The following is a 17425-nucleotide window of genomic DNA, read 5'->3' as shown; positions in this document are numbered from 1 at the left end:
GGAGCTTTTCCATTAGAAAGGGAATCTATTGTTCTACGTTGTTCTTCCATAGTAGGCATTGCATGTAGTTCTTTCATAACTGGCATTTGTTTGATGGCGTGAAGTGCTTCCCTGTTAACATTACTCATGATATTTAAAACTTTTTAACACCCCTACTGTCGGTTATCAATTACCTCGATGTCTAGGATCCCAAACATAAACAACAGAAATAAAAACATGTAGTAACACATGCGTTACTTTCACTGACGATGTCTGCTCCCAGCTTCGTCCAATCCCTGTCATCCATCATGGTCACTGAACGTCGATGGTAATCCACCGTATGAAAACAATTATCTCGTGTTAACTGCAGTACTACTGTCATGTTTATACTAAGAAGTGCACTCGTATTGAGAAGGTTAACATTGTGTATTTGGTCGATAAGCGTCATCGAAAGGTAAGTGTGGCTGTTAAGTTAACGTAAAATACAGTGATTGCCACTGGATAATAGAAAGAATATCAATTGCTCTAATTGGTCTACGTTTATGGACAATGATTTGGTGACCGCAAAAAGACAAAAATACGAAGACCTTTAATATAAAATGGCTATAGCAACAACTTAAGCTCCATGCTGAAAATCATAAACACTTTCAAGAACGAAAAGTCATTAATTAAAAAAAATCATATGGGAAACCATTGATAGGTGTCTAATCAAGAGCACAGTAATGGAAAGAAACAGTTGACTACCTGAATCAAACAGGTGCATAAAAGTGACGACACACAGTTTTAGATCAGTCGGTGAATCCAGCCTTGCTGCTTGTATGAAACATACAAAACACGATGGGGACACAAACGTAATTAAAAAATAGTTTGGGATGTAGTTCACAAGTTTTCAGTGGGATATACAAATAATATGACACTCCTAAGCGATATTTGATTTCTGGAAAAGTGACGTAAGCAAAAAGTTGGAAGGTTCATTTCAAAAGACCTAATTATTCATTAATTCGACGTATGAAAGAATGGTAGCTTATATTTAGTGACTGAAGGCTTAAATAAGAAAAACTAATATATCGGTCCGAAAATTCTTGAGTCAGAATACTGTCTTCGGCAAATTAAAGGCCATAAGGAACAACAGTAAACATCTCTGTTACACATTAAGGGGCAGCATCAGGATCATAATATACGTAACGTTCTCAAAAAAACTAATTGTACACATAAACCGAGAAAATAAGTCATATTACTGAAAAACTGAAAGCAAGGGAAAGTGGAACGCAAAACGTACAGTAGTAAAACAAAAACTGAAATTCGTGGGTAATACTGAGAACTATGGTGGTATCATGTATAGTGCTGTGGATAAATTCTTTTGGAATGCAAAAAAGGACCTACAGATTTGTTTGTAAGGCAGCTGACGTAAAATAAAGTTCTACTTTCTGTGTTTGATGCCTGTTGCTGTAGTCGCTTCAGATATGAATCTTGTATAAAAATGTAGGTATGTAGGTACAGTTTAATGGAGATAAAGTTGTAGTGGAAAATGCTTTTATCATGATAAGTAGGCAGTCAGCGTATAACTTTATCGGCAAGGCCGAAGTCCTTAAGGGGACGAGAAAAACATCGCATTGGTGATACGATCTGAGAACCTTAGGAATTGCGAAGTGTTATTACAGATAAAGATTGATTATATTCTTCGGATGTCCAGATAGCCACTAATCACGTTTTATCTAAGGTATCTCCAAATCTGCGATGCGAGGGGCGTTCAATAAGTAACGCAACACGTTTTCTTTTTTTTTTCTGAAAGCAGTTTGGTTTCATTCAGCATTCCAGTACAACAAATAATTCACCACCCTTTCGGATGCAAATCCCCATTTTTCAGCACAATCTCCGTTCAATGCGACGACCTTACGCCACCTTACTAAGCCAACGTCTTCTTGCATCAGTAACCTCCCCAACATCCACGTATTGCTCCCCGTGGTGTGCATCATTTATTGAGCCAAACAGATGGACGTCGGAAGGTGCGAGTTGCGGTCAGTTAGATGGATGAGGAAGAACAGTCCAATGGAGTTTTTTGAGCTCCTCTCGGGTAAGTGGATTTGTGTGAGGTCTTGCGTTGTCATGGAGAAGGTACACTACTGGCCATTAAAGTTTCTACACCACGAAGATGACGTGATACAGATGCGAAATTTAACCGATAGGAAGAAGATGCTGTCATATGCAAATAATAAGCTTTTCAGAGCATTCACACAAGGTTGACGCCGGTGGCAACACCTACAACGGACTGACATGAGGAAAGTTTCCAACCGATTTCTCATACACAAACAGCAGTTGACCGGCGTTGCCTGGTGAAACGTTGTTGTGATGCCTCGTGTAAGGAGGAGAAATGGGTACCATCAAGTTTCCGACTTTGATAAAGGTCGGATTGTAGCCTACCGCGATTGCGGTTAATCGTATCACAACATAGCTGTTCGCGTTGGTCGAGATCCGATGACTGTTTGCAGAATATGTAATCGGTGGGTTCAGGAGGGTAATACGGAACGCCGTGCTGGATCCCAACGGCCTCGTATCACTAGCAGTTGAGATGACAGCCATCTTTCCGCATGGCTGTAACGGATCGTGCAGCCACGTCTCGATCCCTGAGCCAAAAGATGGGGACGTTTGCAAGGCAACAACCATCTGCACGAACAGTTCGACGACGTTTGCAGCAGCATGGACTATCAGCTCGGAGACCATGGCTGCGGTTACCCTTGACGCTGCATCACAGACAGGAACGTCTGCGATGGTATACTCAACGAGGAACCTGTGTGCACGAATGGCGAAACCTCATCCAGGTTCTGTTTAAAGCATCATGATGGTCGCATCCGTGTTTGGCGACATCGCTGTGTACGTACATTGGAAGCGTGTATTCGTCATCGCCATACTGGCGTATCACCCGGCGTGACGGTATGGGGTACCATTGGTTACACGTCTCGGTCACCTCTTGTTCGCATTGACGGCACTTTGAACAGTGGACGTTATATTTTAGATGTGTTACGACCCGTTGCTCTACCCTTCATTCGATCCCTGGGAAACCCTACATTTCAGCAGGATAATGCACGACCGCATGTTGCTGGTCCTGTACGGGCCATTCTGGATACAGAAAATGTTCGACTGCTGCCCTGGCCAGCACATTCTCCAGATCTCTGGCCAATTGAAAACGTCTGGTCAATGGTGGCCGAGCAACAGGCTCGTCACAATACGCCAGTCACTATTCTTGATGAAGTGTGGTATCGTGTTGAAGCTGCATGGGCAGCTGTACCTGTACACCCCATCCAAGCTCTGTTTGACTCAATACCCAGGCGTATCAAGGCCGTTATTACCGCCAGAGGTGGTTGTTCTGGGTACTGACTTCTCAGGATCTATGCACCCAAATTGCGTGAAAATACAACCACATGTCAGTTCTAGCATAATATATTTGTCCAATTAATACTAGTTTGTCATCTGCATTTCTTCTTGGTGTAGCAATTTTAATGGCCAGTGTAGTTTCGTTTGCATTTTTGTGGTGACGATCACGCTGAAGCCGTTTCTTCTGTTTCCTCAGAGTAGCACAGTACATTTCAGAGTTGATCCTTGCACCACGAGGTAGTACATCGAACAGAGTAATCCCTTCAGAGACCCAGAAAGCCACCACCATGAATTTATCGGCAGAGGATGCGGCTTAGAACTTTTTTTTTTTTGGAGGTGAGATGGTGAGGCCGCACTCCATGGATTGCTGTTTTGTTTCCGATTCGAGGTCGTAAATCCATGTTTCATCGCCTGGGACGATGTTCTCCAAAAAAATGTCACGATTAGCCTCGCAACTCGCAAGCATGGATAATCTTTCTTTGCTCTTTATTGTCCTCTGTTAGGCGGCGAAGGACCCAACGTGCACACTCCTTCGAGTGCCCAAGCATTGGACGAGTGTGTCAGCACTACCAACGGAGACGTCCGGTTGTGCCGCGAGGTGTCTGACTGTGGTCTGTCGATCACCTCGAATGAGAGTATCCAGTCACAGCTGTGTGCGGCGGGCCGGCACGCGGGAGATGGGATAAGATTGGGTGATCCTGTTGAGGTGATGACAGTCGTGTCGCCCAACATTCACCCTGCTTTTGTTCACTGCCAGGTTTTGTTAGACATTCTGCAAGCGCCTACGATTGTCTTCGATGCTCTGGTTCTCCGCCAGAAGAAACTCACTGACAGCTCTCTGCTTGGAACGTAATTTTGAAGGCTACGTATATGGAACTTCGTGATACTATAGGGCACGAAGCGCGGATATTCCACTATATCCCACAGCAAATTCTGCATTTTTTCAACCGAAATTGGAAAGGAAAAGAGTATTGAATTACTTACTTAACGCCTCTCGTACTGTCCACGTAACGTCGTCAGCTAATAGTAGAAGTAGTCCAAGAAATGCACTGTTGTACAATTACTTGTTGCCAACAGTAACTACTTGAAATACCTTGTAAGGACCATCCGGAGCCATGGAATGACTACACAAAAAAGTGTACTGTCCACGTAACGTCGTCAGCTAATAGTATAAGTAAGCCAAGAAAGGCACTGCTGTACAATTACGAGGTGTGTTTTTTAAGTGAGTACCGTTTTGAAATTAAAAAGACGTGCTAAGATATCTCAATAATAAATATTTTTATATGAAAGCCTGTACCTTAATCTACTTTCCTACATAATTTCCGTCAATATTGAGGAACTTGTCATAACGTTGTACCAGTTTTTGAATACCCTCCTCATAGAAGTCTGGCGCCACTGTTTTGACTTCGTCATCGTCTTGAAGACGCTGACCGCCCAGGTGTTTCTTCAAGTGCAGTAACAGACGGTAGTCACTGGGGGCAAGATCGAGGCTATACGGAGGATGATCTAGATGTTCCCATGAAAAAATGTGGTGAGATCTTTGGTCTGATTCGCCACATGCGTACGGACATTGTCTTGCAGTAAAACGATGCCGTTGCTCAACTTCCATGGACTTTTACCTTGATGCTGGTGTGACGTAGGCCACTCATGTTTCGTCGCCCGTAACAATTTGGCTTAAGAAATCATCACCGTCGTTGTGGTACCGCTCAAAGAAAGTCAATGCACTGTCTAAACGTTTGGTTTTGTGCACATCCGTCAACATTTTGGGTACCCAACGTGCGCACAATTTTCGGTAATTCAAGTGCTCGGTCACAATGGCATACAAAACACTACGATAAACATTAAGAAAGTCATCCCATAAGGAGGAAATCGTAAAGCGTCTGTTTTCTCTCACCTTATTGTCCACTTCCTGCACCAAACTTTCATTAACGACCGAAAGACGCCCACTCCGTTGTTCATCATGTACATTTGTGCGGCCATCTTTAAATGCTCTCACCCACTTTCTTACCATTCCATCACTCATAATGTTTTATCCGTAAGCTACACAGATGTCACGATGAATATCGATCGCTTTTAGGCCTTTAGCACTAAGAAACCTTATAACAGCCCGTACTTCACAGTCGGAGGGACTCACGATTATCGGAGGCATCTTAAACAATCAGTACACAACGTAAACAAGGAAAAATCAGACTAATGGCATCAGTGCGTAGATTAAGGTACAAGCTTTCATGTAAAAATGAAATTAGTGAGATATCTTATCACGTCTTTTTTTAATTTCAAAACGGTACTTACTTAAAAAAACACGCCTCGTACTTGTTGGAAACAGTAACTACTTGAAATACCTTGTAAGGACCATCCGGAGCCATGGAATGACCACACAAAATCAGGTAAAACAGGTAAAGGACTGAGATTCATTGGAAGAATATTAAGGAAATGTAATTCATACACTAAAGAAGTAGTTTAAGAAACTCTTGTTCGACAGGTTTAGAGTGCTGCGCGTCAGTGTAGGATAAACAGTAGAAACAGACTACGTCTGTTGAAGAGCGGCGCATTTCGTCATGGGACATTTTGGTCAGAGCGAAGCACTACGGAGGTAATCAAAAGTCTCAAGAGGTGTAGTGTAGATCACAGAGCAGTTAACTATTAAGATTTCGAGAGGATTCATCCCGGGAGGAGTCAGTCGATACATTATTTCCCCCCAAAAACAGCTTATGAAATAACTGCAACTGGAGAATCAGAGAAAGTGAAGTTAATACAGAGGAATACCGACGATTATTCTTCCTACGTGCCATTCGCGAATGAACAGAGACAAATGGGGAGGAGATACTGGTGCCAGAAATACCATGAGGGGTAAGACACTTTGTTGAGTATAGATATAGATGTAGAGATGCATACGACATGATCAGCAGATTACTATGAGTGGAATATTTGTGAGGTGCAGGGAAGGTAAAAATCGAAAGTCTCATGGTCATCAAGTATGCTACTGACCTCTGCACAGAAAACCTCGTAATTATCGTCTTCCGGCTGTTTCCGATTTCAACCTTGCATGGTTTGATACTTGCTTTGATGTTTTGTTACTGCTTTGGGTAGTCTTACTTCTTTCTTAGTATGTACTGTTTGTAGCCAACGTGACTTACTTGCTGGAATCATTTTTAGCTTTCATTTTATATCCAATTTTTCTGCTAGTCGTAAATTGGGGTGTGTTATAAGAGACTTCCTCTCCCGCCATCTGATGTTCTCGGTAGTTTTTCTAACGGGCAACATTTCGGGACCATACGTTGACGTTGGAACTGATATAATTTTGTAAAGCTTTTCTCTCTCTCTCTCTCTCTCTCTCTCTCTCTCTCTCTCTCCCTCTCCCTCCCTCTCTCTCTCTCTCTCTCTCTCTCTCTCTCTCTCTCTGTTTCACCTTTTAAGGTTTTCATTATTTATCGGGAGATGGTTGGGTAGCAGTTTATTTTTTGAGTAGTTGCCCCTTCGTTTCATAGCAGTAACCAAAATTCATAGATATCGCTGTGAAGGTAGCTTGCTTCCCATGTTTCTGTACCCAGTGTAAAATAATTCTTAAATCTTGTTCTGTAGTAAGGGGTTCAGTAGGACTGTTCATATTTATGTCAAAGAAGGAACATATTCGTAGGGTTGGAACAGTAGCTCCTGGAAGAGGGAAGGATCTGAAATGAAGTTACGTATGTAATAACATGTGTACCTCATTTTATGAAAATTTTATTAAAATGGAATCCATACGAGTTGTGATCGTCTCTACAGCCTAGTGAAATGTTAAACTTCACTTTTAACGGCTCGAAGAAATAAGTACGTCCTAACAGAGACAATTACATATTCCGCCAAACGAAATAACCATCTGGTATAGAAACAAAGCATTCTGTACTGTCTCCTGATGGACTTTCAGTAAAACAATTTTTTTTCGATGTACGGGAAATATTTGATTTTTATTCTTCTAACCTACTTTCTTATTTTTATTGACGGTTCATATAAAAGGTCTGCCTGCTGAGTGTGGGAATAAAGAATTTTAGCTCTGTACGAGTTCTTATTCCGAAAGTTTGTTTCGTTTTAGTCTCAGGCGTGGATGTCCTCAACAAATCACGACAGCTTAATTCCGATTGTTATATGGTATATGCTCCTCTGAGTTGAGTGGAGTACAAAATGTGGTATGGATATAAAATGTCGATTTTTACTTTTTTTGCGGAAAACTGTTGTTTGGAGTTTTGTCTTTAGTTTGATGTCTCTTTCGTTAATTTTGGATAACTGTAAGTATTTTTAAGTTATTTTGAAATAATTTACGGCAAAATTAACTTCTACAGGTTGCGTGAGACCCTGTTCAATTACGACAAGGTATCTCGGTAACTGCTGTAGAAGGCGGCGATTTATGTTGATTTACAATAAGCATTCTGCTGCACAGCCTGGCTACATTAGCTGCTGTGATATCACTTCCTGTTTGTGCTGTAATGCATGGTATGATCCGCGTTTTGTAAGACGCATTGCTCCTTACCCTGTCTGTATTTGGTCACTGAACACGGGCGTCAATAATGCTGTCATCACCATCAGTGATGAAAATGCAGGCAGTATGAATTTTATGAAGCAATTTCGAATTAAGTCTGGCCAAAATGCAGAAGAAATCCTACAAGAAGTGGATAGACAGCGAGTCTGCAAGGCAGAAATTGTGGTAAAAAACACGACCCAAGTCGCATGATCCCTCAGACACTGATATGGTTGATCCTCAAGAAAATAAATATCACAGAGCTGTAGAGTTTTAAACTGTCTCTTCGTTCAATATTGAGTTTTTCTGTACTTCAGCTTTAAAGTGCGATTTCTGAAAAACTGCTTTTTTGCAGATGTTTCCCATTATGTCCGAAACTGCTTAAGCTAAGGCTTTGGAGATAGCATTCACAGTTTGATAGTAAAAATACATTTTTTAAAATGACATTAATTTTAATACCTTCCATAAAATATTCATATTCTGATTAGATATCTTTTAGTAGATCAGTGAGTGTATTACATATGACTCTATACCCTGGTAAAGTTTTGTATTGTTATCTTGGATAGTTCCTGAAAAAACGGGATATAAATATGTTAAACTTAATCAGGATAGGGCATAAAATGATTAAAAGACGTTGTGTATCCCGTCACACTATGCTTCCCTTACCTTCACGAGGGAGGAAGAGAACCTTGTAGGTATTGCCCAGCAAGGGTATGGCCACCGCTCCAGGGAGCTTATCTATCTCGCTCCAGAGGCGCCACTTCCTGGACACGACCACGGCCGTGACCGCCACAACCACAGTCACCGCCAGGAGCGCCGTCACTTCCAGCATCCCGAAGCCTTCAGTTCCAGCGAGTCCACACCGGTGGCGACCGTACCTCAGACTGGTCTCTGTCCCACGAGGTGCTAAGTTCGCCCGAAATCTTATCTGTCCGGTAGTTAAATTGGCCAGTGATTCAGCACTTTATGCTAAGAGTCCAGCTCTCGGCGAGCAACACGTTCTTGAAACGCTTACGTCGGTGGGGCGCTGGCCCACTTGCTGATAATCTCGTCGGTGAGCGCTCCCGTCCCCCCAACCCAAGCGCAGATAGCGCTCCACGGGCGCGGGCGCACCGGTAGCAGATGGGCTTGAGAATCAGGGTAAGGAGGAGAAGGGACAGCAACGCTGCAGCCTGACGCCACCAGAGTGAGGCACTAGTCTGACTGAGGCAGTACTCTCATTACACACCAAACGGTTTTGTAGCAATATTACGTGTTGTAAATTAGATTCAGGCTCTGTATTAGCAGTGGTACGGCGCCTACGCCCCACCCCTCCCCTACTCCCCCCCCCAAAAAAAAAGAAAAACGGGTGGTGAAGGTACATTAGTCAATGCGGAATTGGAATTGATTTTCTTTTCGTATAGTTTGATGGAAATTCAGAGTGATTAATATGCCATCGCACTACTATGAGCCGGAAAAACACTCACTGGAACCTCATTGGGAAACCAGCCATTAAGATAGCCAGCCTAGAAATGCTGTTATCGGAGCACAAAAAAGGCAAATACTCTCCTGTCAATTAAAAGGCTGCCTGAAAAGTGGGTTTACCAGCTGACTCATTCTACCTTCCTCGGCACCTTCAAAATACTTCCAAAAATTTTGTTATGTGAACATATCAGTGCTTTTTTTAACATCCAGTTCAACTTTCCCCTAACTGTAACTCGCTCACACCCTCTAGTCCATCGCAGTAAGTCACCCATACCTACCCACTTCACCCATTCATTCAGCCCAACTTATCGTCATTATTTCTCGATGTCTCCCTGTCACTGTCACCTTATCTAACAGTCACAGTCTGCTTCGTTCTGTCCTCATAGTCTCCGCTCAGAGTCACTGTCTCTCTCTTTCTTACTACTTTTACCTCATTCATTCCTTCCCTCTGCTGGTGTCACTTCTCTCTGCCACTATACATCTCTCCATCGTTGTCATTTCAGTCATAGACTCTGTCTCTCATTATTACTGGCTCTCACTCACTTTCACTTTCTTCTTCCTTTATACCTCTCTTACTGAAACTCTCCTTCACTTTTTTCCTGGCACTGTTCTGCCACTGTCAGCTGTATTCCACTGTCATTGTGTTCCTCTCTTTGTCTCATAATGCCATTGTTACTCTGCCCTTTCTATAACATTCCGGTATTTATTACTCTTCCGTATTTTTCCCCAGTGCCACTCTCTCCTTCTCCCTTAGCATAAAAAAGCACGAATATATTCGCATGCCAATATTTTTGGGGATTTTTAACGGTACTGAGGATGGTCGAATTAGGCTACTGGTACCTTATTGTTCAGGCAGTCTTGTAAACAGGAGCATCTTCGCCCTTTTTGTGCTCCGATAGCAGAATTTTTCCGCTGGTTTCTTTCTTTTACCTGCTACACCAGAGCAAGTCACTTATCTTTATAAATCAGCAAAATGTATTTGAAACAGAAATAACGCAAAGCTATATAATTTTACATTTCAGACCGGTTTTTTTGTTCCAAAAATTTTGCATGTGCTCCAGCAGTACAATAACACAAGGTTACCAGAATGATTCTGAAGATAAAGGAGACGCTTTACAGCATATTACTCCGGGTTACGTCACTTTATAAAGTGTGTTTTCACTTCGCACCGAATTTTTCGTGCCTGTTATACGTGACAAGTAGTGTAACTTACAGAATAAAATTTTCAAAGTGCATGGATTTCAGGATCTTAGCAACATAGCATGAAAATTACACTAACTTCCTTTACATAGCGTCTTGGAATCGGTGACTCGGTTTTGGTACCAAAAAATAACATCTTTTTCGGATTTTCTCAGGAACCGACTACGAACTAAATGGCGCATCTTTAAGCTCATTAGGGCGCACCTTAGATCACATGCAAAGTAAAAAGAACCAACCGATTTGGTCCAAAGCTGGAGGAAATGTGTAATAGTCAAACTTCGACCCTGTACTTAGGATAGGTGCAGTAAAATGATCCCTATATTAGTTATACAAATGATCCCTAGCCCAAGAGTTACCCAAAATACTTGACTTCCAATAGAACCCGTTTTCATGCACTGCGCTTGGGAATGTATTAGGTAGCGCATGTTGTCTCATGTGTATCGATATTATGCACTTATGTTCTGACGAAAGAGAGTGAATGCTGTCTGAACTTAAGAGCTGCCATTAGGGAAATATTAATGGTAAGTAAGCCAGTGACAAGATCTTTTATGGTCGACGTTGTATTCATTAGTCTGTTAACATAAAGGTAGAACCATTTGGTAACGAATATGGTGGAGGAGATTGATGCTATCAACAAAAATTAATCCTATGGAAAAATCGAAGTTCATGACATGGAACGTTTCCTCACACTCGAGTCAGTTATTTGTTGACTACACATGATCGACTACATTTCAGTATTTGAAACATTTTATCGTGAATTCTCAAAGAGATTCAAAGATTTTGAACGATTGTAGACTGACTTTGATTTATCTGTTAAGCCGTTCTCGGTTCTGGCTGCTAATGTACCTCATTACCTCCAACTTGAGCTGACAGACGTACAGTGTAGCATTGTATCAACGACCTCTTTGTCCCGTCCAAGGAATTTAGAACACTTTTCCAAAACGGTACTCCAAATGTCCTCGACAGTACAGACAACCCGTTACATTAATTTCTATGTTTAGTTCATCATAGCTGTGCGAATTTTTTTGTTCCTTATGAATTTGGCAATGTCCCACCAGCGTTGTGGTTTAACCAGTTATAATCTGCTTAGTTCCATGCGTACCATTGTTTCACGGATCATAGTTCCGAATGTGTTACTTATTTTAATGTAGAAATGTGTATAAATTTACAAACAATACAATTTAATGTTATATACTAGTACGTAATTCTATTTGTATTTTTGCTCACGTTATTAGCACTAACTAATGTGCTTATTTAACTAAGTAACAAAGCCACTGCTTTCTAAAAAAAGTAAAAGGTTGAAAATAAACATTACTGATGAAATAAATATGCTGCTGTATTTGCGTCTTAGAAATAGTCGTACTGTGGTACAAACACGTATTCCCTAAATGATTGGTAGAATTGTAACTTACATACCATAATATTACGCAAGTTGTTACTAGCAAATTAGAATTAAAATGAATAAAAGTCCTGATGACCACATGAAGTGATTACGTAAGTATCCTTCAGGATGCACCTTTAAGACGCGAAACCGTTCACGGGTCTTTGAAAGGACTACAATAAACAGTTAATGTGGTCATACGGACTTTCACTCTTTTTTAATTCTAACTTGCCAATAACAGGTTGCGTAGCATTATGGTATGAAAGTTTCAATTCCATCAATCATTTATTATTTTAGCTGTGGTTGCCCCACCTATAGAGTAGCATATGAAAAGAATTTTTCACTCTGCAGCGGGGTGATACGAAATTGTCTGGCACATTAAAATTATTTGTCGCACCGAAACTCGAACTAGGGCCTGAGCTTCCCGCAGACAAGTGCTCTATCCCTGTTTTCTTTTTTTTGTATCTCCTATTTTTTTAAAAATTTTTATTACGTGCCAGTTGGAGTTAAATTGGTCGAACTGAAGGCCTGGCTGCAGTGTCCCCGCCACCGCCAACGAGCCTGTTGGGTATAGGAAAGTAGGAGGAATAGGAAACATTATTATTCACAAAACCCTGGTATAGTCTGATAACCTTATAACTGTCCTGGAAAGAACCGCTGCCTTCCGATCACGCAGCAGGAAGATAACATGGTGGGGCCGCCTCCAGCATCCTTCAACAACTCACACGCATAATTAACCAATAAAAAATTCGAAAATTACATACAAAATAAAAAGTAAAAAAGCTTCTACTGCTGGCTTCGCATCTGTTCTGTGTTCCACGGACTTGTACTCGAACGGTTTCTCGTAGTTGATCGCTTCACTTGATCAGTTCCTCACCTGAACTACCCAGATACGGCTTAAATTCCTCCAGTACCCCACGTTAGGATGGGTCATGAATCATGCTTCAGTAGCTCAGTTGGTAGAGCACTTTCGCGCGAAAGGCAAAGGTTCGGCATTTGAATGTCAGTCTGGCACACAGTTGTAATCTGCCGGGAAGTTTCACATCAGTGGACAACCGCTGCTGCTACAGAGTAAAAACTCATTCTGGAAACGTCCATCAGGCCATGGCTAAGCCATGTCTCAGAAATATCCCTTCTTGCGTGAGTGCTAGTCCCGAATGTTTCGCAGGAGACCATCTGTGAAGTTTTGAAAGTAGGCGTTTAGGTGCTGAGCGCAGTAAAGCTGTGAGGACGGGTCGTGTATTGTGCTTGGGTAGCGCAGTTGGAAGACCACTTGCCTGTGAAAGGTAAAGGTCTCGAGCTCTCGTTTCAGTCTGGCACACAGTTTAAATCAGTCCGGAAGTTTCACGTGTAACACACCTGCTCGGGATAGCGCAGCAGCGGGGTAAGTCGGCGCGCTGTGCACATTTGGCTGTTGCCTGGTGTAACGCATCAGTTCCTGTTTACGACCGTCGGCTAGTTCAAAATGGTTCAAATGGCCCTGAGCACTATGGGACTCAACATCTGAGGACATCAGTCCCCTAGAACTACTTAAACCTAACTAACCTAAGGACATCACACACATCCATGCCCGAGGCAGGATTCGAACCTGCGACCGTATCAGTCGCGCGGTTCCGGAGTGAAACGCCTAGAACCGCTCGGCCACCGCAGCCGGCTAGTGTTGGTTGCTATTGTGAATACCAGTGCAGGTTTCTCGGTTCGCAGGGCACGCGGACTGATCTGCAGCCTGGAGATAGTGGGACAGTCTCAACTTAATCAAGCTAAATGTGTGGTGGTTTGAGATGATTGTGTTGTCTTCAAAGGCGATTGATTTATACAGGATGGCCGGGGCTTCCTAATACACTTTGGAAAAGGAATTTCTGAAAGTGTCGGCAGGAAGCAGCATCTTACAGCAAGTGCAACGATCTTAAGCAGTAAATGACAAACTGAAATGTCAAAGTCTGCTCTGGAGGCTGATTGGCCGAAATTGATTGGAAATCAGTAGGTGGCCAGCAGGCCTCTTCGTGGCCCGAGGCTAGTTTGGTGCCTGATGAAGCAGAGGTAGAAGGGCTGGACACAAAATATGGAAACACTAGGAGAAGTGCATGCGTCAGCAAACATTCAGATTTTCGCCAACCTGAAAGTTGCACTGTTGCATTTGATAAGAAGCGTCAATTGTGCGATATGCTCAATACGTTTCAGGTGTCATTCGTGATCAGTACACCGTTCTGTCTAGTTGCGAGTGCATTATGTCGGAGCTAAGCGAATTCTAGCGTGGTGTGTTGTTGCTTGTGTGGTGGGTGCTTACGTAACCAAGAGACCTGTACTGTTTGGTGTTTCACCGCATCGATGATTTATAATGCATACAGGTAAAGCGGAGAACGTCATCCACTAACTCATACCGCAGACACAAACTGTGAGCTCGATGATAGTGACGGACTGTCATTGAAGAGGACAATAGCTGCAAAAGTCACTGCAGAACTGTATGTCTCACTCGCGAACCCTGTCAACAATAAAACAACGCGAAAAGGAGCTTCAGAAGCGGGGAACTGCAAGGCGACCCGCAATTTCAAAACCGCACATCAGTGATGCAAATGCCCGTAACATGATGCTATGATGCCATAATACCTAGGCTACGGATTGTCTCCAACTTCTGGCCGAGTTTAGTCCAAAGAGTGAAACAAGGGTGAGGTTCGGTAGTGATTTGAGCAGCCATGTAGTGATATTCCAGTATTCCATGGACCCCATGGTTACTCTGCTAGATCGCATTATTGCCAAGGATTAAGTGATAAACTTTGTGGATCAGGTCCAAACCGTGATACACTATTTGTTCACAAAATAGTGATGCTGTGTTCCAAGAAGACAGGGCCCCAGTTCACACAACCGGCATCATCAAGGACTGGTTTTGCGAACACGAGGTGAACTGTGGCATCTCCCCTCAATATTATTGAGCCTTTGTGGTCTTCTTTGGACAACTTGTCACTATTTTTCAAGAAGAATTGTATAGGATTTCCTTGAAAACCATAAAGAACCTTTATTTACCCATACCGAGAGGACTGGAATCTGTTTTGAATGCCAACGGATTTCCTGCACCATATTAGGCATGGTAACGTATTTTTGGTATTTCCATCTTATGTCTAACAACTGTGGTGTTGTGAACCGTGATCTGGAATTTGGTAATAATGATAAAGTGGTTCGCTGCGTGTGGAAAGTTTCGCGAGAGTTTTCGATTGTGTTCCCATGCGCCCGTATAGGTTTCGTCTTAGTCGTTCGTGTGTTCTGAAAGCGGGTGTTGCTGTCTTGTATGCGTACAGCAAGTCTGCAGGGAGACACTACAGAGCAGAGTGTGGCTGGAAGTGACGTTCAACGACGGTAGATAACTTGATGAGGTCTTACAGAACATAATAAATTCTGAATTAAAGTAGATCCGCCTTCTCGCAAGAAAACAAATTCTGTTTCGTTTAATCCCCACACATGTTTCATCACGGCAATGGCTTCGTCAGTAGTACCTTTCTTAATTGCTTCTGAAATATACACACACTTTTATATAGACAAGGAGCTTATTGACACCAGATTTTGCTGGCGTTTAGATTACATATGTAATTCTCCTTTTTCACATTAGATGTGCCATGTAGCTGTCAACAGATATCAATCAAATGTTCAAATGTGTGTGAATTCCTAAGGGACCAAACTGCTGAGGTCATCGGTCCCTAGACTTAGACACTACTTAAACTGACTTATGCTAATAACAACACACACACACACACACACACACACACACATGCCCGAGGGAGGACTCTAACCTCCGGCTGGAGGGGCCGAGCAATTAGTCACATGGCGCCTCTAACCACGCGGCTCAGAAATCAATCAAATACTACAGGGAAACACGGTGCGCATTGGCATTTGACAAAATAATTCCTCACAGAATAGGAAACAAAGTATATATGTGGCATAGAGGAGAAAAAACAGTACACTACAGAAAATATTAAATCCACTCAACACTACCATAGAAAAAATGTGTACCAGTTAACCTACAAAGATGGTGATTCCGTGTATGTCGGACAGAAACGTAGAAATTTCAGAGTAAGATGGGTCAACATTTAACAGCATTGAAAAGCAACAGCACATATTCTACATTTGCACACCACTCACTGAAAGCAGCCCCGGCCTTAGCATGGAGACAGACTTACAGGTCTCAAAATACAGTAATCAATTGTACCAGTTATTGACAACAGAGGAAAATTATCACATCCAAAGAGCAGAGCAAAAGAGGCGTCAAATGAAACAGCACTCTGCAACAGAACATGAGTCACCGCTCTAAGCGAACTATCAAATAACGTACAACAAAACTCTCCCACGTGTGCGTGCGCGTACACACTCACGTATTCACACATTCACAAAGAAACGAAATGGAAACACATCGGCACAAATTCAAACTTCGCGGTTCCCAATCTAAAAGAAGACTGTGCAACCAACGACTATCAGGAGCGTATCTAAAACGTAAATGACCAGTGAAAAGTGTGCCTAAGTAACAAAAACATGGTAACATTTGGCATACGCCAATAATCCCGAGAAAACGTAAGTAGATGCTTCTAAAAATCCGTAACACATTCTATAAATAGCAGACCACACGAAGCAGTCTTACGAAAAAAAAAACATCACGAAATTTGAGTGATGTTCACATGACATTTTAAACATAAAAACAGTAACAACATATTTAGCAGGTAAATTATAACCAAGCACTGTTCAGGAAGCGTCAACCGTAGCAAAGGCAAGGGTAAAAAGAAAGTGCATATGCCTTTATTTTACCGATGTACATAGTTTAGAGGTTATATTGTACACAAAAATTCTATTCCTAAACTGTCGTAAAATACAGGTGTTGCAGATGACATCCAATACGGATTCAGAGTTGTGGCTGATTGTTGGTGGGAGCCAAAATGTACAAATTCTGTAAAAGAAAGCAAAATATGTATGCAGTCTGAACAACAGCAAAATCTTATGTCAATATAGAGCTATCCTGTATAAAATTGCCACATATATATTTCAGAAACAATAAAAGAAAAAGAAAACATTGAAGAAGTGAAAACGATGCTTCTGTGGTGTAATGTGTTTGGGGATTAAATAAAAGAAAAATTGTCATTTTGCGAAAAGGCGAACCCTCTTTAGGCCCTAATTCATTATTAATTTCAGCAAGCACGGGAACAGAGCAGAAAAATCAATTATGATAATAACAATTTCCATTTCTCTACAGTGCAAATTTGAGAGTGGAGATCTTGTGTGTGTCCTTACCATTTTTGACTTTAGAATGCGATCCTGTGTTCTTCGTGAAAGAGATGCTGGAAACCGATTCGAAAAACCAACTACCTGTAGAGCTCGTTTTCAAATCCAGTGGTCGGATCTTGTAACACCTATACTGTATTTATACAAGGTAACATAACATTTTTATTAATTTTTTACTATATATTACTGCTTACATAAAGATTTTGTATATTTTCTGTGATGTATTTTAATGTATTTGACGCAGTATGTTTTGAGTGTGTATATAAATCTGAAAA

At 41.9% G+C, this 17425-nt stretch overlaps 1 protein-coding gene across 1 annotated transcript in view; it reads right to left on the bottom strand.

The window, feature by feature from the left end:
• Window positions 1-8708, bottom strand: part of LOC126094846 (cytochrome P450 4C1-like) — a 57588-nt gene extending 48880 nt beyond the window's left edge. Inside the window, exon 1 of the mRNA XM_049909449.1 lies at window positions 8513-8708. Within this exon, the coding sequence (XP_049765406.1) occupies window positions 8513-8678 (166 nt within the window). The 5' untranslated portion in view covers window positions 8679-8708. The remainder of the gene's footprint in view (window positions 1-8512) is intronic.
• Between the last annotated feature and the right edge of the window lie 8717 nt (window positions 8709-17425).

This window comes from Schistocerca cancellata, chromosome 8 (assembly GCF_023864275.1).
Source record: "Schistocerca cancellata isolate TAMUIC-IGC-003103 chromosome 8, iqSchCanc2.1, whole genome shotgun sequence".
Lineage (NCBI taxonomy): Eukaryota > Metazoa > Arthropoda > Insecta > Orthoptera > Acrididae > Schistocerca > Schistocerca cancellata.
Note: the sequence above shows the minus strand (reverse complement) of the source record. Positions and strands in the feature narration are given on the sequence as shown.